The 27,201-nt window shown below is 43.9% G+C and overlaps 1 protein-coding gene across 1 annotated transcript; it reads left to right on the top strand.

Annotated features, from left to right (window-relative positions):
* The first annotated feature begins 213 nt into the window (after positions 1-213).
* LOC136099673 (TOG array regulator of axonemal microtubules protein 2-like) lies at positions 214-27,201 on the top strand. The gene is made up of 17 exons (XM_071807264.1): positions 214-253; positions 685-920; positions 2,443-2,603; positions 3,869-3,915; positions 5,761-5,951; positions 6,901-7,039; positions 7,976-8,131; positions 10,236-10,377; positions 11,995-12,100; positions 13,876-14,111; positions 15,285-15,443; positions 16,502-16,619; positions 17,549-17,832; positions 19,187-19,556; positions 20,748-20,964; positions 24,452-24,538; positions 26,789-27,201. The coding sequence occupies exons 1-17, from the start codon at positions 214-216 to the stop codon at positions 27,034-27,036; spliced, it is 2,937 nt and encodes a 978-aa protein (XP_071663365.1). The 3' UTR covers positions 27,037-27,201.

The following is a 27,201-nucleotide window of genomic DNA, read 5'->3' as shown; positions in this document are numbered from 1 at the left end:
CTGCCAGCCAGGACAGGGATTGTGGCCCAACTGCCATAAATCAGGCATCCTCTCCCGGATGACTGGGCCAGTGAGGCTGATGTGCATGACTTCAGCATTGGGCAAGGAGGTGACCACCCCCACCTTTCTCACCAAGCCTCGACCCAGGACCCCCAAGAGAGGGAGGCAAGCAGCGCTGACCCGGGTACCATCCAGATCAAAGACAAGCTGAAGATGAGGAGGATGTCTGACGGTCTGTCAGCCTCATACAGTGGTAAGGCGGGAACCTGCCTGCTCTCCTGTGGGAAGAAGGGTCTTTTCCCAGCCTAGAAAGCTAGTGCACATTCCCAGGGAACAGTTGTGCCCCCTGCAATAACCTTCCCTGTTGCTGTAGGGGTGTACAACTGTGAGGCAGGGAGAGGAGCAGGAGAGTGAATGTGCAGGTGAATAATTCTGGATATGCACAGGTCCATGGGCTCTCTGTTATTCGACAGGAGCTCAGAGGACCAGGATGCTCCTCTGGTGGCTCTGTGGGAGTGCCTAAGTGTTGTCCACTGGCCTGCTTCAAGTGGCTGCCAGCATGAGCATGTTTCCCTGTGCAGCTATTTAGAAGTTTCCAATAAATCTGTCCAATGAAATATCTAGCTTCAGGTGCTTTATGTTTGCAGTGCTGCTTCTATTATGCTTTGTGTCTCTGCTTTGCAGGCCTGACTGACTGTGATGACCCTGAGGGGGTTACCCTGAAGCCAGTAGTTTCCGGATCACCTTCCCCGAAGCTCCTGGAAACCTCCAAGACTATGTCTCCCAACCAGAACAGACCTATTTCCTCAGAGACCTGCATGTTAAGCGATGGAGAGCAGGAGCATGAGGAAAATGACACAGACTATGATGCCAGTGATGAGGATAACACGGAGCTGATGTCAGAGAGTGAAGGATGTAAAGTAAGGAAACCAAGCCAAATCATGTGTAGTGGGTCTTCAGTTTATTTCCAGTAGGCAGAGCTCTGAGATCTTCTTTTTCTGCAGTGTGAGCCCAGGGAAACAGCTGAGCCAAGAAAGTGCTCAGCTGGACATTGTGCTTCAGGCTGTTTCTGCAACATGCATGCTGTAGACTTGATGTCCTCAGTCTGTATCAATAGGAGAATAGTTTCTGTGCTCTCTAGTGGCTCCTGCTGTGTTTTCTGACTGAGAACACACCAGCAATGAATCAGAGCAACTAAATGTGTCTCACGTGGTCAAGCATGTTCTTCTACAGTTAGTAAAATCCACGTTTCTGTATACATGGTATAATAGTTACTGTTGCAGACACACCAGTGTCTTTGTGGCTTTTTATATCAGCTCTGTCTGGTTTAGACAGAAACAGATGTTTGCTGGTTTTTGCTCTAGGTTCTCTCAGTTTTTGAGTTATACAGCCACGTCCTTCTACAGGGTTATCTCTAATAATGTTTTTAGAGTTCAGTGGCTTCCGTGCAGCTTCATTATCTCCCATGGTTCTGCCCAGGGATAGGTGAAGGGAACTGCCAACTCTGGCCATGGGTAATGGAGTCCAGACTCCATCCACTTTTTCAGGATGGATAGAAGCTGCAGTTGTTTTGGGTTTGCTGTGGTGGTAAGGAGAAGGCAGATGAAAAACAATTTTTGTAAACTGGATAACCAATAAAAGGCTAATGTATTTGATTTCAGCCTTGCAGATACAGGGCCGACTGTATCCCTGACATTCGCTCTGTTGGTTTCACTGGAATTTGAACAGGTCTTGATTTGGCTCTTTATCTGTGACAAGAATGATGGGATACTAAGGAAGGGTGCATGTCTGCCTCCACTCCCTCCATCCCCTTCCTAGCCATGGCAGGGAGAGCCTGAAGTAATTTCAGCAGGCAGAGACACAGAGCTGCAGGGTGGGAGCTCTGCTGAACTTCAGAAAATGATGGTGAGCCTGAAATTAACTGTGTGGGAGCTGGAGAGCACCAAGTATCCAGAGAGCACAGTAGAATCTGGGCCAAAGGGCTAGTAGGGGAAAGGCAGAAAGCAGAAAAAAAAAGATGGGCTTGAGCAAAGCAGGTTTTGTCAGCCTGCAGAATGACTACGTGGGGACTTGGCTGGAGTTCAACAATGCCTGGTAGGTGCTTTAGGGACGAGAGGCTAGTGATCTAAGCCCATTCCCTTACCATCAGAAAGGCTTATAGAAGCAATGGCATGCAGAACATCCTTACGTCGAGCAGATGGATACCAGGTGGGAAAGCAGCCACTGCTAGAGAGGTGAGTGAGAGGAGAGAGCTGGCAACAGCATGGGGACATTGTCTCTCCCTCATCACTTCCCTTTACATCGCCCATCCTAGGTCAAGTTGCTCCACCAGTTTGACTTTTTTTTTCCTGGTATGTCCTAGCTAAGAGCATGGCTAAACTACTTCTGGCATCAACGGGGAACGCTGGATGCTCCAGCTGAGCACTGTTCTACTATTTCCAGGCTTCCCTGCTGCATTCGTATTGCAGTGGTGACAATGGGAACAAGCCACGGGGAATGGCTTTGCTTTCCCCGATCCCCGAGTCAGCAACATCTTCTGATGGGACTCCTGACAGTGCTGCAGGCTCTCAGAATGCGGATTTCGAAGAGGCCCCAGAGATGAGGTAAGCCAAAGTGTGCGCTTCTCCAATATGTTTTTCATCTCACACTTCTCATCTTGTGAGATTGTTTTCCACGGTCAGTTCTTCAATATATTTATGCAAACTTCTGTACTTTCACCACTTTCTGTATCTCTGGTGACCAGCACTGTGTCAAAGCCAACATCTAAGATTGGCTCTAAGCAACTCAACCAACTCTCACCAACTCTAAGATCAACTCAAAGCCACCTCTAAGATCTTGGGTAGTGGGGCACAGGAGGAGGCAGGACTTAAGAGGAACTTAAAAGCAAGTCCTCTGCTGAACTCTGATACTGATTCACTCTGTAATCTTTGTGGCACCCTTTGGGAACTGTATTGCATGGATCTGAATACAGCATCTGGTTTTGTGTGTGATCTTTGCCAATACCTGTACCTGCAAAGTTATGTTAGGGCAAATATTGACTATTGTAGAGCTGTCTGTAAATTCAGATGCTGCTTCTGTAAACATCAATTATAACTTCTCTGTGTCTGGGCCTTCACTGTAAAATGGAAGCCCAGATAAATCTCTGTTTATAGATGTCTAATTCTATAGATGCCTAATATTTGCATATGGTTTTAAGATCAAAGGGTGGAAAGTACTAGAGAACAGTTATGGGGCTGTAACTGATGGAAAGATGTTTGCTTCGATATGCGTGAGGAAATCTAGCTGTCAGCTTTATCCTAGTTATAACAATAAATAAGGAGTCATAGAAATATAGTTCCAATTCAAAAGCTTCAGCATAGCTTTTACAGTGCAATCTGAGTATACTTACCTACCAGCTGAGTTGGAAAAACCCTTCTTCTAAAAAGAACAGGGAGGTGTAAGATTATTCTCAGGAGACAGCAGTGGTATTTCCACGTGTAACAAGATACTGCCATCAGTTTAAGGCATGGCCAAGCAATGTTAGGCTTCTACAGCACTATAAAGGTAGCTGCACTCAATACAGACTTATGGCTGGCTTAACATCTCTTGCTGATTCAGAAAGGATGCATGAACAGTGAGAGCCACTCAACTCCGAAAGCAGAGACAGCAGAATTGGATAGTTAAGGCCCAAATTGAAATCCTGTGTTTCAGCTGGAGCTTGACCAGTTCTGTGTGACTCCAGCAGCTGAAAATTTAGTGACAATTAATCACCTTTGTGTATTGTTGGTTTTATGGGTTGCATTTTCTCCTTCATCAGATGGATCTTGCTAAGGAAGTTTGCCTCTCCTTCTGTATCCTCATATATTATTTTGTCCTCAATTTTCTTAAGGTCAAGATCAGGCAGCAGAAGTGAAGAGAAGACATTTAAATCTCAAGGTGGGTACAGGGCATGGTTGCCCTAAAAAGAACATAGGTGACTCATGGATGGCAATGTGAAAATTCAGCTGAAAACTGTCCTGTAACTTTTTTCATTCTTTGATGCACTCAGATGGCTCCTCAGAGACCAGCCACTGGGAAATGTGCTCTGTTGATCCAGTGAAAATGACTCCAGCATGGAGTTATGAATGGCAGGAGCTAGAAGAGTACCTTGGGGCCCTGCAAATGCACAGGAGGAAAAGAAAATGTTCCCCTAACTCATGCTTATACCTTTTAACCCCCAGCATGCTCTCTAATGTCACAAAGATTAGAGAAAAATGAGGCATTTTGCATGAAATGAGAAATGTGCCCACTCATTCCTCCAACACTTGAAGGAGAAAACCTTATCTTGAGCAGCTTCTGAACTGAACCCTTTCAGATCTGAAGTAGATTAATCAGCAGAGCCTATTTTTGCATTGGAAGAAATAGTGAAACCTTGTATGATAGCAAGTCCTTGTGAATTTTCCTTTTACAAAGAGACTTAAGGATCCAGCCTACGCAGGACCTGAGCTCTCTGTCCTTTTAAGTACAAGCCTAAATTCAATGCTGAGTAATGAGGTTTCCTTGTTGCAACTCATTTACCCCAAGTCACATATCCTGGGTTTACGATTACAAATCTCTTCCCCCACTCTATGTGCATATGTCAGTATTGCACACTGAGGCTGGGTAGGAGATGCTTACTGACTTTCCTCTGCTCCCTGCCTTGCGTTGTCACTAGCAATTAGAGTTCTGCAAGACAAAATCTGGTGTCTGGTGCATCTGTGTCAGCCAGTACTTCTAACCTGAAAACCTCAATGACACCGTTGCTGCCCCTTTGCCGTCTGTGGGTTTGTAGCAATAGGAGAGATGGGAATTTGAGAAACAATTGTGCTGATGCAGAAGAAGCAATAAGATCCACTGGTCCCTCAGCTCAGTATTAGTCCTGACAAATAATGGGCATTCCCAATAGGAATGATTCCTTTATTGCTGATATGCAGCTAGGATGCTGGGTGCAACTAGGGAGAACTATTGCTGAGCAAGTAATGTGACATTTTTGATGGATACATTATAGACTAGAAATGAGATATATCATTAAACCATCTTTCTCTCTCTTTTGTTATTGACCTGACCATTCTGCAGGGAAAAAATTCCTGATTTAAGAAAGTTATTCCTTTTTTACTGCTTGGCTATCACATGATTTTATCATCTGTGAAGCCATGTAAGGAATGATTAGTTCTCCGAGTTTTAATAGCTCTTTTTGGAGAGTATTTCAGAATGAGCTGTACTGTGCTATTCCCATTAAGAAAATCAGCCTTTGGTGAGTCTGCCCAGAAAGTGGGCTGACCTACTGCAATTTAGAATGAAACCCCTTGGGGAAAATGAATTCTGGCTTCAAGAGCACAATTCTGCTTTTGGTAACACTCTAGCAATCCTAAGCTTTTCTTTTAATGCCCTCTAAAATATTCCAGCAAAGAGGAGGAAATGTTAATTCTTACCTCTACAAAGACTATTAAATATAGCTATTAAAACCCAGTAGTTCTTTAGTAACTGGGGAAAAGAGGATGTTTACTAAAATCGAAATGGATAGGAACAGAGACAAACCCTTTTGGCAAGAGCAATCTCCATCTCTCTGTTCTTCTCTATCAAACACAGCTGCTCACCAGAATCCAAGGGCTGAGGCCTTTATCGCACAGTAGGTTTGAGTCTGGTGGCCAACAAAGCAATGTCATTTCTGCTGCCAGTGCAATATGGTAGTACGCCATCTGTTTGGAAAGGTGCTATCTTCCTTACTGTTATCATACACGATCTATATCCTTGTCTTATCAGAGGTCCAGACTTTGGAACCCATTTTGCCTCCTATCAAGCATCGCGTTGCTCGTGATGTGAAGTCTGCCAGACGTTTGCGTGAACCTGTGGTCCCATTGCCAAGCCTTCCACTCAGACAGGCCAAGGAGACAAACCATCGTGAGAGGCCTCGCCTTCTGAGTGTCGATGACTTCAAGATCAGCAATGAAAAGGTAATGGCTAAGGACAGGGGTGAGCAGGCTTCCTTTTCAATGACTGTTCAGTGCTTAGCACAAAATGTCACTGAAAATCATAATCTTCCCCTCTTGTGGAGCAGATTCTATTTGGAATACATTTGACAACTACAGAGCAATTACTTGAGTATTTTCCCTGGTGCAGAAGTCACTGGTTGAGAGGCGGTGCTAAGGTTAGGCAAAAAGCATTCTTTATGTGCGGAGGCCGATTTAGAGCAGATCTGAATGGCAGGGCAAGTTACACATCAGTGAACATGTGCACAGTGCATGCTTGGAAGCACAGAAGCAAAGATTATAATGTTGAATGCAAGGAAGGCTGCAGAATAAAATAGAAGACCTTGCTTTTCCTTAGTTACCTTTCTTGCTGTATCTCACAGCCATCTCATTCACAGTTTTTCTATTCAATAAGACCAATGTTCCTCCAACTTGTTTTCACATGACTCCTTTTTTGGACTCTGGGTTCTCAGAGAGCAGCTGAGTCATTCAGAAGCAAGGAAGTGAGAAGCAACTGCAATTACTGGCCATGACTGTTAAGAAACAGCAAATTACCTCTCATTGCTGGTTATTGCAGATGGGTTTTGTTCCCCTGCCATAGCCTGTAGGAACTGAACCACCTGCTCACAGTAAGGTGAGCTCTTAATCTGTCTTGGAGCGCTGCTATGACTCTCTTGGTTCAAGCAGGTCTTCTTGACATAGATTGAGAAACAGCATCTTGGGCCAGTAGAAGGTTATGGCAATGGAGTGTTACATATCACTAGCTGTAATTGTCTGCCAAGGTGAGGGAAGGAGGAATTCTTCTGAAACTATTGAGATGTATATGGAGCTGCAGTAAAGAAGATGACACGCTACCACTGTGTTCCTGATGAGGTGTTGTGTGTGGTTTGTGCATCTTTTTTCATGTGCTATGATTTATTTCCATTGCAACTAGATCCGCGTTGTCTTGTGCAAGTCAGCTTACAATAAAATGAGAGAGAGGAAGATTGTGCTTAGGGAGAGGGAGGAAGAGACAGAAAAGCCCTTGCAGCTCCCTGCACTGAACACTGACCCCAGGGATGCAGCCAACAAAAGTAAGTGGTTGCAATAGTTGTGAGCCTTTTTGTTTGCTTGCTTGCTACTTACATAGTGTTGCAAATGTCTATGAAATTGGACTGGAAGGCTGTTAAACTTGCATCTGAGTGGAAGCTTACACAGGACTTATTTCCACTTTTCAAAGAAAAATACAGAGGCATGATGTGTCTTGCTCCCGGCCCATACTGAGTCAGTCACAGTAAATCACTTTCCCCACTTCTCCTATGAAGTCTTTCAGACTGGATAATTCTGTCTTGCAAACTACACTGGGGATTCAGACTCTCTAATTGAGAGTAGCCTCCAGGAAAGGTGAATGGGTGAGTCCAAAAGAAGGCTTTTCAACCAAGGTGCCCCTGGAAGAAACAAAATCAAACTGTATCTAATTAAAACACAAAATATCTTGCTCACATGATAGGACAGATTATCCTGCTCACCCCACTCCTTGCTGAGGAGCTCACACTATAGAGCTGTGCTGGAGCCCTTAGCCAGAGCTTGCGTTTCACCCACATGAGCAAGCAGCATTGCTGACTTAATTGCAGCTGACAGACTCTGATTGTACAGCTGCACGCACTACCTTGAGCACAGCAGCAGCAAACTTAAGTGTCAGCACTCAGCCCAAGGGCATCAGACAAGGTTCTCTGCTCTTTTTCTTGCTATTATTTTGTGAAGTACTAGTGAGGAGTGCTGAGGTGGGAACCTCTAGAATGTAACTTCCCTATCCAGCCTCTGAAACAAGAAAGCAAAAGAAAAGCAGCACTGAGTTTTCCTCATTTCTTATGGAAAGCATCACCACATTGTGTGATCATTGTCTGGGATAACAAAGAGATGTTACCCAGCTCCAGCAAGACTTCTAGCCCTTTCCAAGCCCCCTGTTGAGGGATAGTCCACCCTGTTCAGATGTTTCCTCTTAACAAGATCCTTTTTGGTCTCTGCAGGCTTTGGCCCACCACCTGTCAATGGGACAGCTCCCAGCATGCGCAATACAGGCAAAGAGAGCACTGGTACTGCTTTGAGGAAGCGGTTCAACAGGCCCGCACTGCCCAGCATGCCTGTCATCAACAAGAACAGCAGCGTCCCACGCAACTCCTCAGGTGAGCCTGCTCCCCTGCAGCCCCCACACCAGTACGTAGCACAAGGAGCACAAACTGCCTCACTCCTCAACCACAGGTAAGATCTCAGGTCCAAAGCCTGTTCAGAGGACTGAGAGCAAACCTCCTTTGGATCCATTCCAGCTCAGTGATACTGGAGCAGTTGGTGCTTACAGATCCACTGGGAAGTTGAGCTGCATGAAGTAGGGGTAAAGCCTTAAGCTATAGCTTTTGCCAGTACTGATAGTCCAAAACATAACACTGGTGCTGGGAAGCAGCTGTAACTGCAGGACTGAGCTCCAGTACTGTCTGGCAGGGTGTGCTCACCATGCACATATGTGTACCACCATGGTCAGTTAGCCTGTGCTGCTGTCTGGCTCTGCAGCCAGTTTTTCTACTATCGCAGCAAGGGCTGCCTCTTCATGGAAATTAGAGAAGTGATACATTCATTCTATTGCATCTAGAAGTGCTTAACGACTTGTAGCATCTCTCATCCCACTGCCTGCAATGCAAACTGGGAACAAGCAGTGCCTGTATTTCCGACTGTATTTTGGTCAGCCCACCCAAATACAGTGGCTCTCTGTAGCAGAAGACGTACATGAGAGGTTACTGGTGCTCCCAGGCTGCTCACTCCCTGCAGCAAATATGCAGCAGATAGTGAGCATACTGATTCTCAGCTCTCCTTTGTGGGTGGCCTACCTTGTGTTATGATCCTGAGCACCAAGAGTTAGGAAAAAGGGAACTAAGAATGATATTTTGAATGCTCCTTCCTAGTGATGCTACTCCAGTTTTCAAAACTGATCAGAACTAGCCTGACATGGCTCTCCGTTCACCTCGAATATAGTTGTGTATATGCACATACTTGTGCATATGTACATATGTCACTGATGTCAGTGATAGTAGTATTGGTAACATCCAAATTAGTACCCATCTGAATATTTTTGATTTTACAGTTCCTCCATACTTCATAGAACACGTAAGGTAGCATAAAAACACTACAGAGTCCATAGTAGTGCCTAGATTCTATGTAATATTTATACTCAGTACTTTTAGACAGCTCAGATGTTTACGTCTACACTTTAGGAAATGAGCTTTTGCAGGCAATGCATGAAGTTTTTGACCTACAATGCTTTTGATGATAAATAGGTTTCATAACAAATGCATTTGTCATCTGAATGTTCTTATACCTGGTATATTTATCATCAAGAAACTGTATTTGCCAACAATTTGCATCTATATTTACATATTTTTATTCTCAGTTCACATTTGGAAGGCTTTTTTTTTGTCACAACTATCAAGACTAGATAGAAATTGCCTTTTTCCACAAGAGAAAGCTTAGGCATTGCATAGTTTGCAAACAAATACATTTGATGACAAATAAATTTCACCTCAGCATCTTCAAAATACAGCCAATGGGTACCTCTGAAATAGTAAATATTCCTCATGCTCGGAAAATAGTGAAATCCATAAACTACTACTTTCCCAATGGTATGCTAAAATGTATGTGCACTTAGCTGCCTGCTGTCCAGAATAGTTGAGATAAATGGGAACAGAGGTGCTGTCAGGCTCAGCAGGTCAGGTATCACTATTCCCTGGCACTTGCTCCTTGTGGATTTGACCAAGCCCAGCAGGACTTGGTTGTTCAGGCTTGGTGCTCGCTGGGGACAGCTGGAGATGTTTCCTCAGAAAGTTACAGGGTCCCTCTGTCCTCACTGCCTCAGGTCACAGCAGGTGATACAGGGAGGTATGTGCACATCTCAGGAGCTTACTCCTGGGGTAGCAAGTCCTGCTGAGCAGCACTGGCTCCTGGTGAGTGTAAGCCCTGCAGCACTATCAATCTGCAAGCTGGCTGTGGTACCCATCCAGATGTGGGAGCTGGCTCAGTGTGTGCAATTTTCAGGTTCACACAAGGAGCTGATGCCCAACTGGGGATGAATGTGAGATGGTTGGGTGCTGGAAAAATGAACCAGACAGCAGGGAAGCCACTGAATCAATGCCAGTTTGCGCGCATATGTAATCTTGGCTGGGGACTGGGTTGCCATCTGCTCGGTGGCAGGGTGCCTCACCCTGGGGTACGCAATGCTGATGTCTGACACTCTCCTTACAGTGAACTCACTGTCGCCCATTGCTCTGGACTCCTCCAAGGGGAGAGATGAGCCAGAGTGCGGGGACGCCCGGGAAGCCAAACCCTACCCTAATGCACAGCAGGTGCTGCTCAATGCTCTCACATGGCTCAGCAGCGATGACTGGTAAGAAAGCCCCCTGTTCAGTCTTTCTCCCTCTCAGTGTAAAGGTAAGTTAGAACCTTTTTTCTAGTGCCTCTGAGCCCAGACATCCCAGATGTCCCAAGGGAACTACTGAAACCACTCCAAAGTAATCACAATATAAAGATGTGAGAGCAGCCTTTTATTTGCCTTGGTCCATAGCAGTCTTAGAGCCACAGCAGGTCCCTGCTGTTTCCTAGGTTGGTTTTTTGCTCCACGTAGCTGCAAATGAAACCTTCAGGGAAGAGAGAAAGTTGACAACAAGATGATTTGCTGGCTGAAGCCAGAAGCAGGATGGAAGTGGTCTTGAGTTTACAGATTTGGGTGCCTCAGGTCACTGGCCCGGGTGGGACTGAGTAAGGATTTATCTCTGGTCCTCCCGCAGCTAAGTTCCAGAAGCACCTATGGGGAGTTCCTATTTCTGAGAAATGGACTGAGATGTGGTACGGAGTTTCTCAGCCTGTCATTTCCCCTGAAAGCCTTGTGGCAGAAGACAAGTAAAAAGAAAAAAAAAAATCCTTCAGGAATCTTGCACTTTTAGAATGAAACTTTTTCTTCTTCACTGCTTAATATGGGCCAAAGATGTTTTTGTTGATAATCACAGTGTGTCCTGAAATTGAACACAGACAGGAGGAGACTCAGCAAATTTCAGGTGATATTGGTTTTCCCTTTGATTTCTGAGTCAGCATATGTGCACTAAGGCTCCATTCACACTGGGATAACCATGAAAAGTCTTCCATGATGTACCTCCTTGTGCAATATCACTTTGTTTTGCCCCTCTCTCCTTTCTCTTTCCCACTCCTGTTTGATGCCCTGTGAGGTGCAGGGAGCTGCTGCAGGGTCTGGGTTACACTCAGGGACCCCAGTGGGGGTGGATGCCCAGCCCTGCCCTGCCGCCCTGGTGAACCAGTGACTGTAACATGTCTTCATGTAGCTCAGGTCCTTCACTAAGAAAATGCTGAAAGAGGTGGGTTTTTACTACTTTTAAATAACATGTTGCTGTTGTAGGTGTTATTTTAAGTAGGGATTTTCTGGAAAATCCAGCTTTTTGTCTATTCTTGCCCAGGTATGGAGTATTTTATGACATGCTGTCTTTTTTGGGGGAGGGGAGGGCGAGGCTGTGGGGAACAAGACTAAATTGTAGAGTGCAAACTCAAGCTATGGAGTGGCAGTGAAGGCTCTCCCTCCTGCATTGCCCTATGGGGATGGCGAAGAGGGAAAACGCCCCAGTAACAGCCAGACGGGACTGTTTCTCAGACACAGGGTACAGGGAGGATGCAAGAAACAGAAACATGGCACAGTCTTCCAGCTTCTAGGAAGCAGTGACATAGAGACTTTGTGTGCCAGTGATTTCAGGAAGGGTGTCTTGTTTAACAGCTGCAAATTAACCCAGCCATTCTGAAACCATCTATTTGCCTTTTGCATTTATGTGTGCTTTTGAACACGACCGCATCCTGTAGCAACGAGTCCACAATTTAATTAAGTGCTGTATAAGAAGCACCTCCCTGTGCTTGTTTGAGCTGACAACCTGGTAATTTTAGAGGGTGCTGCCAAGTTCTTGGGTGGTGAGAAAAGTCGATCTTTTTGGTAATTGCCTTTCAGGGAGGAGAAAGTGAAGGGACTCACCAGCATCAGACGCCTGGCTGTCTCCCACTCAGAAGTCCTTCTTTCTAAACTTCATGATGTTTCCTTGGTAGTTATCAAAGAGGTAAGAATGTTATGTTCGATTGTGTCCTATGCACCTCGTACATGAGAGCATAGAGTTGATACGTGCTTCTTCATTTACGTGGGTGTCTGCCTTCATCACTATTTTATTCACTGTTTTTCTAAGGGCTATGTCACCTATCTATATGATCTGTCTGCACAATATAGCTGTATTTACAGGCATGCAGGGCTTCTGTGTCTCTTCTCTTTGAGGTAGGTGTCATTCTCATGCAATATACAAATACAGAAACTGCAGGTGATTTGCCACAGCCCAAGTCTCTGCCAAGCTGTAATTAAACACTGCAGCTTTTGCCTCCCAGCTTCCTCCCACTTCTTCCTCCTCCTCAGCAACCTGGGTGAGTGACTGCAGGTATTTATTTTCCTGTGTTTCCTGATGATGTTTTTTCCTCCTTCCTTTCTGCTTGCTTTTTGGCAATTTGCCCTTTCCACTAAACTGCTGACTCTGTGTGCCTGTGGAATTTTGCACAGCAGCAACTGGGTGCTTAGACCAGCCTGGCTGTGGGGTGAGCAAGGCAGTCACACACAGCTTCACTGTCTCATCTCTCAGTGAACACAGAGGTCTCACCCTAAGCTAATTAATAACATCTGTGGCTGTATTTCCAACTTGGCACTTAGCAGCCAGTTCAGGCCACAGACTTGTACTCTTACTGCATGATTGCCAAATATATTAAATTTTCCTTTGCTTGCAGAAGACAGTAGGACAGCTTATTTCCATGAAAGCAACTCCTCCTCTCCAATATTTAATGACATTGGAAGCTTGAATGTTCCTTGTGTTGTTGGACTCTTTAAACCCTTCTGTTTAGATATGCAGGACTCAGATTCTACCCCTGTGAGATCTGGCTTAGGGCAAGAAGCCCTTTCAGCTTAGCTCATCTGATTTTTATATCACTTTTATATTTCTGAGGAAATTTCCTCCTCTCTCTTCTACGATCATGCACAGAGACATCTTTCAGCTTTTGTTTCACTCCAGTCCCAGATTTTGCTTTCACAAGCACTTCTAGCACTTATATGGTTTTCTTTTATTAAGAGGCACAACTAATTCTGGCAGAAAGAAATACTGGTCTGTCCTTCAAAGTATTTTTCAAATGAAGCACGTGACTCTCAGTTATTTCTTCCTTACCCTTATGGGAGAGACTTTTGGAAGCAAGGGTCACCCAAGAACAGCCCTGAATGCTGCAAAACCCCATGGGTTGCAGCTGTAATTATATGTGACCTCCAAAATGCTTGAGTACCTTGAGTTCAACAGCTGGGGTTCTCCTGACCAGGCAGAGCAGTAGATGGACTTCAAGTCCATGCTGCATATTAGCCTGATTGTACACTTGAGCCTGCATTTTCAGTTTCCTCGTTGAGTGCTCAAACTGCCAGTGCTGCGATTTTGGACAGGAAGAAAGTACTACTTTTCCTCTGTCTTGTCTTTATGAATTGTACCTTTATAGTTTAAAAACAGCCATTGCCTTTATTTTTTTTTAAGGTCTAAAATCAAAGCAGTGCACATTATGGGTTGAGTAGCACACTTAGTTCTAGATTAAACAATATTTTTAGGCCTTCAGTCTCATTAAAATTGTATAAGTGGGCCTGAGAGAGAAGAAGTTGGCGTCAGAGTAAGTGTGTTCCTGTACTTGTGGTCCTCTGCTCTTACTGTGCTCTTATATTCCATCTGGACACAGTGAGAAGTCATGTTGTTTCATGGGACTTTCACCTGGAGAATTGATTTTCTCTACAGGGTGGTTCTTACATTTCCCCTCATGACTTCCCCAGGTGAACAATCTCCGCTCAAAGGTGTGTTGCTGTGCAATCAACACTCTTGGAGATCTCTTCAGGACCATGAAGAAGGACATGGACCACAAGGTGGATGAGATTGCTCGGGTCTTGCTGCAGAAGATGGGGGACTCCAACGACTTCATTCAGACAGCAGCCAATGAAGCCCTGGGGCTCATGGCGGGGAGTGTGACTCCTGCACGAGCAATGACTGCTCTCATGGCCAGTGGAGTCCAGTACGTCATTCTTTTCTTAGTGCTATCCTTCACCTTGAATTGTGTCGGTAGAGGGAAGGGATGGGAGGCAGAAGGGAATTGATGGGAGGGAAGGGTCCTGTCTCCTGCATCTTCTGTGAACTCGGTGATTAGATTCTCTGATCATAAACCTCTCTCCCTTCCTCTTGCGTCTACTTCTGCCCTCCTGCAGCCTATTTGTTCCCACAATATGTCAATGCTGGTGAGATGTGGTGAATGATGGGGAAGCAAAAGTTCCTGCAATGCGTGGTGGTATAGTCTTGTGGCTTTGCAGGAAGAGGGACAATAGCTATTCTAGCAGTGAGTGCCTTTTGATATTTCACAACGCTAACCACAGAGGCACCGAGAAAAGCCATGCATCATCATTATGCCATTAACTTGAGAAATAAGGAGGCTAATTGCTAACACATGGAGCACACTGGGGAGAACGTGCTGGGTGCGGCTCAGCAGGCACAGCTCCTACTAAGTGGGCTCTGTCTGACCGTCATGTCCTTAGATCTCTACTTTCTATTCAAATTGATGTTGCAAGTCAGCCTTGAGATAGTGAGCAGCTTTATAGGTGCCTTCACAGGCTGACTCCCATAGGATAACTGAAGCAAATGCTGCCTTAAATCATAGAATCACAGAGTACCAGATTGGAAGGGACCACCTGGACCATCTGGTCCAACCTTACTTGGCAGAAGTGCAGTCTAGACAATGTGGCTCAGCACCCTGTCCAGCTGAAACTCACTTCCCTGGGGAGATTATTCCAATGACTGATTGTTCTCATTGTGAAAAATTTCCCTCTGCAGATTTGGAGATAAACAGGTGGAATAAGCCCCAGGACTGCTACAGTTCTGTTTGTGTAGTGGAGCCCTCTGATGAGTCAGTAAAAATTGTCTTTCATTTCCCTCTTTCCTAGACTAAATTTCAGGAAAGAAATTAAGTATCAAATAGTCCAGGGAGGTAGAATTCCTTCCTCTTACTTGCAGGTAGCCTCTCTGTACAATGCCAATTTTGTGTTTATCTGAGGACAAATCACCTACAGGTGGCTAAAATGGCAGTGAGAACTTGTGTGTCCTTTCCCTAGCAATGACAGGGACCATGCTGTGACCGAGGCCTGTGCTTCTGGCCCTCTTTTTCCCCCTACCCCAGTCTTTGTTGCCTTGTTTGCAGACACCGCAATGTCCTGGTGCGCAAGACTGCAGCCGAACACCTACTGACTGCGATGGAGCGAACTGGAGCCAATAAACTCCTCTCGGGCATAGTTACCAGTACTGAGGTGCTGGTGCACACGCTGGTGAATCTTGCTCTGGACTGTCATCAGGACACAAGGTGATGATCTTCATTTCACCTCCTAAAATTTGAAAACTGTTTGATGCCTGGCTATAAATTATAAAACCACAAAAGAGTGGAAGGTAAAATTTAAAAAGTTACTTCACAGTGTGGATAACGTCTGGGGAGATGACTGTACTGAGTAAGATGAGGTTGTCCAGCAAGAGAGGCCATTGACAAATTCCTGTGACTTGAATGATTCTTTATTCAGATCAGCTGAGCTCAGATTAGGCAGTCAAATAATTCTGTTTCACCTTACGTGTGCAATGTAAAGCTGAAGCATTGGCCACTGTTCGTCACTGAATGGTCCCAAACATCTATTTCTGGGAAGGTTAAGACTGTCCTAGAAAAAATCCAGCTGTTTTCAAGTGATATATTCAATCATTCTAAATCCCTTCTGCAGATTTAATTGCCTATTGTAGTCACAAATTTTTCTTCCCAATCATTGTATAATGTTGTTGGCTGTGGCTGAATGACGTCCAAATTTCCTCTTCACAGTAGCTGAAGTTTCATAGTAGCAAAACCAAAACAACTAACCAAAAACCAAACCAAACCATTAGTCTGATTATTAATTATATTCCCATTAATAGATGTGAAGAACACATGATCAATTAGCTGCCCATGTGCATACATGTCGTATAGAATAATAAATAGTAAGCATGAGGTCATCTGTCCTAGATTCTCTGTCAGTTAAGGGGAAGTAAATTATTGTGCAATGGCAGCAAGACACTGCAAATAAGCCATGACATCCAAGCAGGAGGTGGTCTTCACTTGTCCCATGGGATCTTCCACTTCCACAGAAGCATACCCTCAGTTTCAGAGTGAAATTGTATTTTCCTGTTACCCTATGTTCTCCTCTTGTGTTCAGCTGGTAGCATTGTGCAGTTGCAGTAAGAGGAGGTAAATCTCTTTGCTGAAGAGGTAATACCTCCTCATGCAGGTATTACACATGATGAGTTTAAAATATCAGTTTATTAACGCTTTTCCTTCGTTTATTCACAAGGCCAGGGAGAAAAGACAGTAGTAGTCTGTATTAATTTCTCTTTTTCCTATGTTAGATATTATGGACGGAAGATGCTGAATTTATTGATGAGTCATCCAAAATTTGATAGTTATTTGAAAAAGTCTGCCCCCTCACGGGACTTGGAAGCTGTTATGGCAATGATTAAGCGGAAGGTAAGTGCTTGGCAGGAGAAATGTCTTCTTTATGCTAGTACTGAGATTGCTAATATGAGATTAAACATATATAATCTTTCTTTACCTCATTCTTCTTCTGCTGAATCATTTTGCTCCTGGGAATGAGCTGTTGATCCTTAGCCTGTTTATCTTCAGACAGTGAATGAACTAGTATAGTTAGAAAGAAAGTGGGTGTATTTTGAATATCAGCCACAAACAGGAAAGGAAAGTAGGAGAAAATGGTTCTACCATCAAGCATTAAAAAAACCCAATGCTACTCCCCACACCCCCCAATAAAGCAAGGAAGGGAGAATAGTGCTTCTGAAGGTAATAGAGTCTTTGCAACAGATGAAGTATTAGTGCCAAAAAAATTTCCAAATATACAAAAGATGCACAAGGCAATCATAATTAGTACGCATATTGTGTGTATTCTGGGAACACTGCCCTGCTGTTATGCTCTCTGAAGCCGGAGGAAGCTTCATGAATTCAGCATCCCATGGAAAATCATCCCTATTTTTTTTCATTCCTTTTCATTTACATTCTAGACAGGCATGTGCCTTTGTCGGGGATAGGGAGAATGAGCGTAAACCAAATTAACTCCCAACACAATGGGCCACCCTCCAGAAAGTCCAAATGTTTCCCACCAGTTTGTTTCCTTAACAGTTTGCATTATTCTTGTGCACAAGACTAATGAATTCTGGATTTTGTATTGCTGCCCATTATGGTAGCACCTATAACCTACCTTATGTTATTGAAAACAAATAGTAGACATCACTGGATCTCTGGCCCATCTCCCTCTCTAAGTTAGGAAATGTTTTCCTAAGCCTTTCTTGGTAGCAGTGATCCTTCCTGGTTATAATTTGTGTTTTAAACAAATAATTTCCTCTTTTATCTTCTATAGATTCATGTTTTTTTATATATTTGTGTAGGGGACAGAAGACCATGAATGTGAACCTCCTTCTGCCAAGGAGTCTGAGGAATCTCCTTCTGACAAGGAGTCTAAGGAACCTCCTTCTGCCAAGGAGTCTAAGGAACCTCCTTCTGCCAAGGAATCTAAGGAATCTCCTTCTGCCAAGGAGTCTAAGGAACCTCCTTCTGCCAAGGAGTCTAAGGAACCTCCTTCTGCCAAGGAGTCTAAGAAACCTCCTTCTGCCAAGGAGTCTAAGAAAAATGGCTTGATGATGCCCCAGGACAACTTGCCTTCTAATGAAGGGTACTGAGCACTTCTGTTATATCTGACAAAGCACATGACAAGCTTTGCATGTCTCTTCCTCAAACAAATCTTTCTGGTGGAGACAAGGGGTACCAGAGATTGTTTCCTTGCCCCACAAATATTTCGTGATCAAAAATGTCTACTTCTACATTAGGCTGAACACAAGTTCTCTGGAGGGTTTTCCACAAAAATTGAGAGAGAGGAAGAGACACCCACCAGTTTTAGTTCAGAAAATCCAGTGCGGTGGCGAGGACAGTGTTGTGGAGGCTGCGAGAGGGCCATTTCTCTGCTGTTTGGTTTGGGACAAGTAATTTCAATCAGGGTATTATTATCTCAGTGGAGTCTTTTTGAGATGGGTGATTTGATGAGAAGTCCCATTCTAGAACCAAGATGCCATTCCCAAAAATAGCACTTCCTATGCATTTTGTTTGGCCTGTCTGAGTCATTGCTTTCTGACTCAAAAACAGTACTGGTAGTTCTGGTCAAGAGACATATCAATGTGGACTCTGTAGCTATTCATGTCATTGAGACCCATTATTGGTTGGTTGATGGACAGCATATTTTTTTCCCTTGTGCCTCAGTCAGCATTCAAGATAGGAGTTTGGTCCTTGCTGTCTCCCCATGCTGGTGAGAGAGCTACCTGTACCTGCCCTTCTCTGATAACAGAGTGGATTTATTTAGCTCTGTTGTGCTCAGCAGTGGCAGGAAGATCACCGCACACCTCAGTAGTGGGGTTAGGAGCTTCTCGTGCTCATGGCAGAGAGAGGCTGATCCAAGAGAATTGTTCCCATTGGGTTTGTCAAGCTGTGGATCCAGCTGCTAAGGAAGCAATAATGTGAGCGCAGTAGCGGGATGGCTGGCTTCAGTTTTTGCCTCTGTTACTGATCCTCTGGATCCCTTCAGTTATGCCCCTTGATCTGTCTGGGTAGGATTCATCTGTTCAGATGCATCTGAGCTATTTATCCAGATTCCCATACCTGTTGTAGAGGCACTTCTCCAGGACAATTAATTTCCTTATAATACAGACACCTGCCATAAGATGAGGCATTTAGACTTTGTAGTGCCTACTTTTCCACACATAGGGAAGCTGGATGAGTACCTGGGAAGACACCTGAAGATAAATGAGATGCATCCCATCCTTGGTGCCTTGGTTTTCCTCAGTAAGCACTAGTGATAATGTTAAGTCCAGATTGTCTCCTGTAATGATTGTCATGAGATCAAAGCTGCTTTTCAGATAAAGATCTAGCTGAAATCACATCATTAGGAAGTCTTCTCAAGTTGCATTCCTCACAATTAACCAAAGGGAGATATTATCACCAAAAGGTCTAACTTTGTTTTTATTTTCCATTTTAAGGTCTGTCTCTTATGTACCCATGCCACCCTCTCAGACAGTCCGTCAGACAGTCCGTCAGACAGCCCGCCAGACAGCCTGCCAGACAACCCGCCAGACAGCCTGCCAGACAGCCCGCCAGACAGTCCGTCAGACAGTCCGTCAGACAGTCCGTCAGACAGTCCGTCAGACAGTCCGTCAGACAGTCCGTCAGACAGTCCGTCAGACAGCCCGTCAGACAGCCCGTCGCCCATCACAGGAAGAGACTGAACAGCGCCAGGAGCTTTGCAAGCTCCTGACAGCTAAGGACTTTCAGACAAGAATGGAGGGAGTGCTGCTCCTCCTTGACCACTGCAAAAACAACCCCCAGCTCATCTCCACTAACATTTCCCAGGTAGGTAGGGCATCTCCATCGCTCCTTTCCTGTTAGGTCCCTTCCCAAGCCTGTACCAGTAAAGTTAAAACAGTGCGTCTTATGTTACCTACTAGCTGTCTGGGACAGGCTGGTCTCTTCTCACCCCAAATAATTTCATTCAACTCCAGGCATCAGGGCAAGCAATTTCAGTCCAACTGTATTTCTCTGGTAGGTGTCTCTTGGTGCTGTTCATGAGACAGAATTTCCTGTTGCTGTAGCTTTTGCTGTATCTTACTACCAGTTAGGTTAAAACAAAGGAAATACAGCCACTGAAAGGCTGGAAATTATTCCCTAGAAGAGAAATCAGTTGGGGTGGAGGAGAAGTATCAGGATGCATTGATTAAAAAAACCAAAAATTAAAGGATACTCCTGTAAACTTTCTCTTCTATTGCAGACACAACTCTGCCTATTTACTTCTATCCTCATCCCTTTCCTGATTGGGACCATTCTCACCCTTCCTGTGGGCCCTTTTTTCCCTTTGGAAAGAGGAAGACAATGGCTAGAGACAGATCTCTTCCTTTTCCTCCCAGCAGCTGTTTTTTTTCCCCTTTTCCAGCAAATGGTGCCTGATAATGTGGCTGTCTAGGGACTGAACCTGCTCTAATGAGAACTACACAACACATTAAACTTCAGAAGTCTACCTGTTAGCTAGACAAATGGTCTGGGTACTGAAGAGTTCATCAGAGCCCTGCACTCCTCCAGATGCAGGTTCTGAGACAGATAAAAACAAAACTTGGATCACATCCAGCCACAGTTTTGGCAAAATCAATACTGCCCTCAGTACTTGAGGCAACTTTATGGAAAAATGGGTATCATAAATACCTGTTTTCATACCTCTGCACCAAAGATATTGCATTATTAAAATGGGATTAATTTAATGATTTGTAGCGATGATTTATGTAAATAATAATGTAAATAATATAGAGAGAAACACCATATGAACTATCCTGTCTGCACTCAAACCTCTTAATAAAATATGAAGATCTTTCCAACCACCATTAGGTGCAACCACTACAGTGAGTAGCCCATAAGAAAACAGTGAAATTGTGCTAGTAAGTGCTGACCTAACAGAAAACATTATATTTTACATTTCTGGGTGCTTGTTTCTACATCTCTCCTTGAAACAAGAACATTTTAATCCAGATTTCCTGTCCTTTGTTTTCTTAACAGATTTTTGACGCTTTTGTCCTGAGACTTCAGGATTGCAACAAGAAAGTGAACCAGCAGGCGCTGGAGGCACTGGCTTTGATGACACCCATACTTGGAGATGCCTTATACCCAGTCCTGACCTCTCTGATAGCAGCAGTCACTGAGAACCTGAACTCAAAGCACTTGGGGATTTATGCTGCAGCTGTGAAGGTGCTGGAAGCATGCATTGATCACCTAGGTAAGGCTGACCTCTGACACTGACTCTCCCCAGCTGCGGCTCCTCCATCTCAGAGCCAAGTGAGTGCTAAGTCTGTGGATGGCTGTTGTTGTCTGTGGGAACATCCAGCTGCTGCAAGATGTGTATGAAGTCCTGCCTGCATTCTTTTTATTCCAATCGGTTGTATCATGTTGGGATGTGTAGCTGAATGGACACTGCTTATCACCTGGGTCATAGATCTGATTATTACAGAGATGACATTCTAGGGATTATTTTAAGTTTCCACTATAAGAGCATGAGGGAAGTGACTAGCATCTGTCATGACTGTTTTTCCTGGGAAACTGCATGCATTTTGTTTTTATTGAATTGGATTTCTAATATGTGCACTCTGTTAAGTTTACAACCACTAAAACAAGATGAAAGGAATGTGCTTTTTCCTTGAAACACATAGGGGGAAGTGTGGTGGAGGCTCTTTGCTCTTGCTGGGCTTCTTTCCCACTTCTTTAGAATAAACAAGTATAAATCAAGATAAATCAAGCTGTAAATGATGGCTTATTCCAAACGTTGTTCTGCATGGGGCAAGATTGCTATAGCCAAGGTCTGCTGTAAATTCTCTTGCCACACAGACTTATGTCAGCTGTGAAAATGCAGCACTGGGTGAATATGCCTGAAAAATTCAGTGTTGAAGAGGCAGGTGTTAAAGTGAAATTAACAACTTCTCCACATCAGCTGCTTTGCAAACTCAGTGAATCTGCTGACCTGCTGCCTTTCTGTATTCCAAGTATTGGGTTGTTCCTAATCATGAAGCAGGAGAGGAGGGTGAGACCTTTACTGCTCTTGGCCCTTACTGATTTTTTTGTGGTGCGTGGGAGAAGGTGTGGGAAAAGTTGCAGAATCCTGCTAAGAGAGGATGTGGCAAATAGATCCCTTCAGGGTTTTGTATGAAGCTTTCCGTCATTCCCCTCTCACCAATTCTGAGAGGTCACTGTAAATTTTCCATGCTGGCAGATGCTAGAACAGGAGCAAGGTGCATCTGTCTCTTATCACAGTGGCTTTACTCAGAGACAGGTTCTCAAGCAAACAAGGTGGGATATATATTTTTTGTTCTGCTCATTTTTGTGGACATTTGTAAAAGTTCAAACAGGTAACTGAATCACAGATATTTCAAAATTCAAGACCCTAGGGCTTTACTGGGGGAAGGAAGGCTCTACTGGAAAAATGCATGAGCAAAACCATACCATATGCTATAAAGTGACAAAACCACCCCAGAACGCTAAAGGATTGTTCAATGCTCCTAGCAAAGAGTAAGAGAGCACAACCTCTTGCCCCATTGCTCCTATGAGTTTAATAGCTAAGAGCCCAGCTATTGCACCGAGGCTCTGTGTTGACATGCCTCATATTCTGAGCTTTAGGTGAGACTTCCTCATCTGCCACCTTTAATGATCCATGCAAAAATGCAAGCTGGTTAGAAAATTGTTTGATCACTTGATGTGAAACAAAAAAACCCCAAATGACATACAAACAAATAAAGAACATAAAACACCCCCCCCCCATCTGTTAGACCAAAATTCTACCTAAAACCAAACTAATTTGCTTCCCAATAGTGCCTGAATAGTTTGTTTACCTTAACCCTGGCATTGGTTTGGATGTCCCCAGCTGAAGACCACACACATTCATTAGCTGTGACCTGGGACCATAATCCCACTCAAGGGAGCCACCTTGTAGGTGGAGGTGAATCAGCAAATCAAGCTCAACTGCAATGGGACCAAGACATCTTGCTGTCTCCTCTGACATCTGTCCTGCCCTGTTCTCTGTCATGAAAGAAATGCCCTTCAGATGGCCACTGCCTGACACCAGGGCATGGAGTCAGACCAGCAGCCCCAGATGGTTCCCAGAGGAACCATCACTCTGAGAGAGGGGAGGGGGAATTTCCCTGTAGTTGTCAACATAGCAAAGAGGGGAACGCAGTGAAAATGAGAGTGCGGAGAAGCAGATTCCTCTGCTCAATACAGCAACTGCGGGGCTGCCTGTCCTGTGGCCAGCAGGTTTAGCTGATACGTAGTACAGGGAATTAAAGCTGGGTTAGTAAGAACCAGACTGCCTGTTGCCTTGTTTTCTCTAGTAGCTATTAAAAGCTCCTCTGTCTTTAGGTCTCTCAAGGCAGCAAAAGTAACTGCTGGGTGAATTTGTTATTTACTTGAGCTTTAATGTTTCAAAATGTACCGAGCATTTGAAACTCTCAAAGTGAAAGTTGAATACTGCTAACATACTTATCTTCCTACAAAAACAAGAAAACAAGCAGCTCCCCCTCACCCATCCCAAACCCAAGTGTTCCCCTGAAAATCTATGTAGATACCAATATTAATGACAAATTAACATTTTGTGCTTCCACAAGACCTCCAGATCTTTTTTCAAAGCAGCAGCTGTAAGGTAACTCCCTGGGGAGGAAGAGCAAATGTGAAACAGCATCTGACAATACTGCAAGAGGGTGGGACAAAAAGTGAAGTGTCTGTTTGAAAAGATGAATGAGAAGAGTGTAATTACCAAAGCAGAAGCTTAATTAGCGTAGCAGAACGGATTCATTACTGCACACTCACAAGGAGATTGTTAGGGACTACCTTTTTTATATCTCAGGCAAAACGGAGCACTTAATAGCACAGTACTACTTAAAACCCCTTTGGGATTTGACTCTGTAGTGGTTCACAAAGAAGCAGGTTGCTTACTCTACCTATTGGTGCCACTCCCGGTGACACTGCGAGGTATCGTAGTGCATCCCACAAACATTCTACCTCCAAGAAAAGCTTTGCTTGGCTTATCAAAGCAGTGAGACTGGAGGCTTGCAGACCAATTCAGGCAGCAGTTTATTAATTAAAACAAGACCTCAAATCCAAAACAGGCAGCACAGGAGACGTTAAAATATATATGGCAGTCAAGTATTGGGAAATCAGGTTGTTTTTCAGTCTCTCTACCGAGATCTGATTTCAGAGATAGTATAAGAGCACCTGAGAGTGGATGGTGTTGGCAATGAGCAGCAATTATCTCTTGTAAGAGTAACTTGGAGTGTTGTCCATAGATCCCAACAGGTAGTTTAAAGATTTAACACCAGCTTATCCTTAAAGTGTGAATGGATGCGTGGACTCTTGAGCCTTCTCATCCTTTTCCTTAGACAAGGGAGGAGGTCACTTCTGCAAAGCTCCAGGATGCAAAACATTTTCATTGCTTACAGGTGATTTAAATTTTGAGGGCCCTGATGTGGAAGCTTTAACACAGCTCATTGTACAGCAGTTAACTCTGGATTTACAAATGTGAAATGAGAACTTTTCTTTTTGAATTTAAAATCCTCCCAAGTAAGCTGAAGGAAAGAAGTAAAGGACTCAGAAACTGGCATAAATTTCCTTCATTTTACAAAATGCAGTTACCTCTGCCTTTTCCCCTCCTTCCCTTTTTAACTATTTTTTTTTTCTTATAACCTCGGAAGAGTGAGCAGAAATACATGTTTCTCTTTCAGATAACACATTGCTGCTGCAAATCTTTGCCCACCGAGCGCGTTACCTCAGCGGCAAAGCTCTGCTGGATGTCATTGAACGTCTCACAGGTATTGCCTTCTTCAACTAATCTCCACTTCTTGAAGTCTTCAGAGGGAATATTTAGAGGGAATACCTCAGAATAGACAGTGCAGTCGCTTATCAAACACCAGAAGGTCCTGAGCTTGTTCCTCCTGCAAAATACTTGTACTTGGTGTATTTGGCAGGGGTTTGCCTGGCCTCTGCAGAGGCTTGCAGTGTGTGAGAGAAGAACAGCGCTTGGGCTCCAGCGCTGAGCTCTCACTGAGGCATCTCAGGACCCGCCTCCAGGAAAGAGAAGGCCTAAAAATACCCTGGCTGACTTCTCTCTTTGAAGTACAGTACAGTAAAGGTCATGGAGGTCTCTAAGAGGTCCCTGTTCTACAGCGAACCAACATCCTTTAGAAAAAAAATTGTGGCAACTGGTATTTCTGAGGATCGGTTTGTTTTGTCATCATAGGATTCTTGTTGTCCTGTTGGAAACTTTTGAGGCGGAGTCCTGCAGAGCCTGGGGGGTCACAGTGTAGGTGAAAACTCAACACACATATTACAGGCAAGGACTTTGTGCAAGGCAGGATTTAGGGGCAGAAGGAGGCAGTTCAGCCCAACCCACTGAGGCTCCCTGCCTGTATTGCAGATATCATATGGACTCATTTCAGGATGTACAAACAGTCTACTGTATCAGCAGTGTGCAACACACTGGAAGTACAGCTGATAATTGATTTATAATAGTAGCTTGCTCTGTCCAGCAATAGCCAATGAATGGAAAAAATTATAATCTCAATATATACTAGAGAAGAGTATTTATAGCCTTGCTTTAATTAGGACTAAATCCACTTCTAGTTATGCCAGCATCTTTTAATCCAAGGTTTAATACACTTTGCTTCTTCATTATGAATCTCAAAAGGGCATGTTTAGCCATAACAAATATAAAAGGGCCTTTAAAGATAATTTGGGTAAAGTAAATCTCTGTAAACATAAAATTTACTTTTACAGGTATTTTAATCTCTTTTTCAAATACAGCATTTGAACATAAATTGGAACTACTTTAGAAAGCGCAGATGTTCTCTCTGGGATTCAGTGGGAACAGACAGCTCTTTTTGTTCTGAAGCTCCATAGTGACCACTGTGTTTAATAGCATTTAAACATAAATTAACTCCTATTTTAAAATAGGTACCCTTTTCCTGCTTACTAGAGTTGGTTTTAGGTACTGTCAGGAGCCGTTTAAATGTTGATGACTGATGCTAGATTAACAGCATAGAGGAAATGAAGGTCCTTCCACTACAAAATAATAAATAGTTACTGCATAACGTTTCTACTGAACAGAAGATAACAAAGCTCTCTTCAGACCATTTCAGATTTTGATCTCTCAGCAAAATCTGCCATGCAAGGAGCTTATTGATAGTAAATTTTTGTTTGTATTTAATAGAGCTCAGTTCAGAAAATGAGCTGAGAACAGACGTCAGAGAGAATGTGCAGAATGCGTTAAATATCAGGCGCCTGTGTAAGATTTTTCTCTGTTCCCCTATTTTAGGGAATGTTGTGAGGGCAATTGCCATTAAACTCGTGAGATGCTCAAATGCCATGGCAATGGGGTTTGGGTAATTATCTAAGACATTCTGAAGTTTGAAACAGCTGTTCATTAGAAGCCACTAAGTATGAGGGGAAAAAACCTCAGTTTGGACCCTTCTGTCACAGACCTCAGTTAGTCACTGATGTTTGTAAGAAAACTGTCAAGCAACACACATCTTTTCTGGGCTGAAGTTTTGAAGTGTGGTGTCATACTGCTGTTTGCTGTGTGCCACTAAGCAAAAGGAACAGCCACACGGGACTTCTGTCATTCTTTGTCAAAGGTCACAAAAAAAGTAATCATCCTTTTGTTAGAAATCTTTCAATTACCTCTCTGAGCTGCATTTCAAAATCTTCAGCAGCTGGTTTAGACAACTTCTTAACGGAAATAAACAGCGATTTGCCATTTTTGGCATTTGTAATGCAGAAGCAGATAGTGAAATTATTTACAAAATGTGTATTATTCACTTTGATAAGTCTATCATGGATACAAAGCCTCTGATTTGGAGAAATTAAGGTCCTCAGAGGTTGGTTATGCTGTTCAGTGGATGATCAGCCACTGTTGCCTGTTTCTGGACCATTGGGCCCTTTGTGCTTGTTGATATTAGCCAGAAAAGCCTTCCAAGAACCAAAACTTGTAGGTACTTGTAGGTACAAGGAACGTACTTGTTTACATTACGGCTGTTAATCTGTTTGTCTCTCTCACCTGGCAGTGCTTGTGGCCACTGTTTATCCCCGGAAACCTCAATTCGTCCACCGCTATGTCCTGCCTGCGCTCTGGTTCCTTTTGGGAAACAAGGCCCTGCCTGTCCGAAGCGGCAGTGTCAGGGCTGTGCTCACCAAGCTTGCAAAGAGCCTTGACGAAGTGATGGGCCCCAGCCTGAAGAAGTATGCCACCAACCAGCCTCAGTATGTGACAAGAAACCTCTGGGATCTTTTGAACCTGAATGTGAAGGCTTGATGTGCTCCAGGAAACAGAAGGAGGGGTGTGGAGTGGGACAGCTGGAGGCAAAGGTGGATGTGGTGGTGGCATTCGTTTTATTCCGTGTGTTTGAAGAAGAGGATTTACCTGATAGAGTTTATAGTTACACATTTACTTAATATATTTTGATGTTGGTTTAAAAAA

This window comes from Patagioenas fasciata, chromosome 3 (genome assembly GCF_037038585.1).
Source record: "Patagioenas fasciata isolate bPatFas1 chromosome 3, bPatFas1.hap1, whole genome shotgun sequence".
Classification (NCBI taxonomy): Eukaryota; Metazoa; Chordata; class Aves; order Columbiformes; family Columbidae; genus Patagioenas; species Patagioenas fasciata.
The sequence above is the reverse complement of the archived record's forward strand: the minus strand, read 5'-3'. Positions and strand labels throughout refer to the sequence as shown.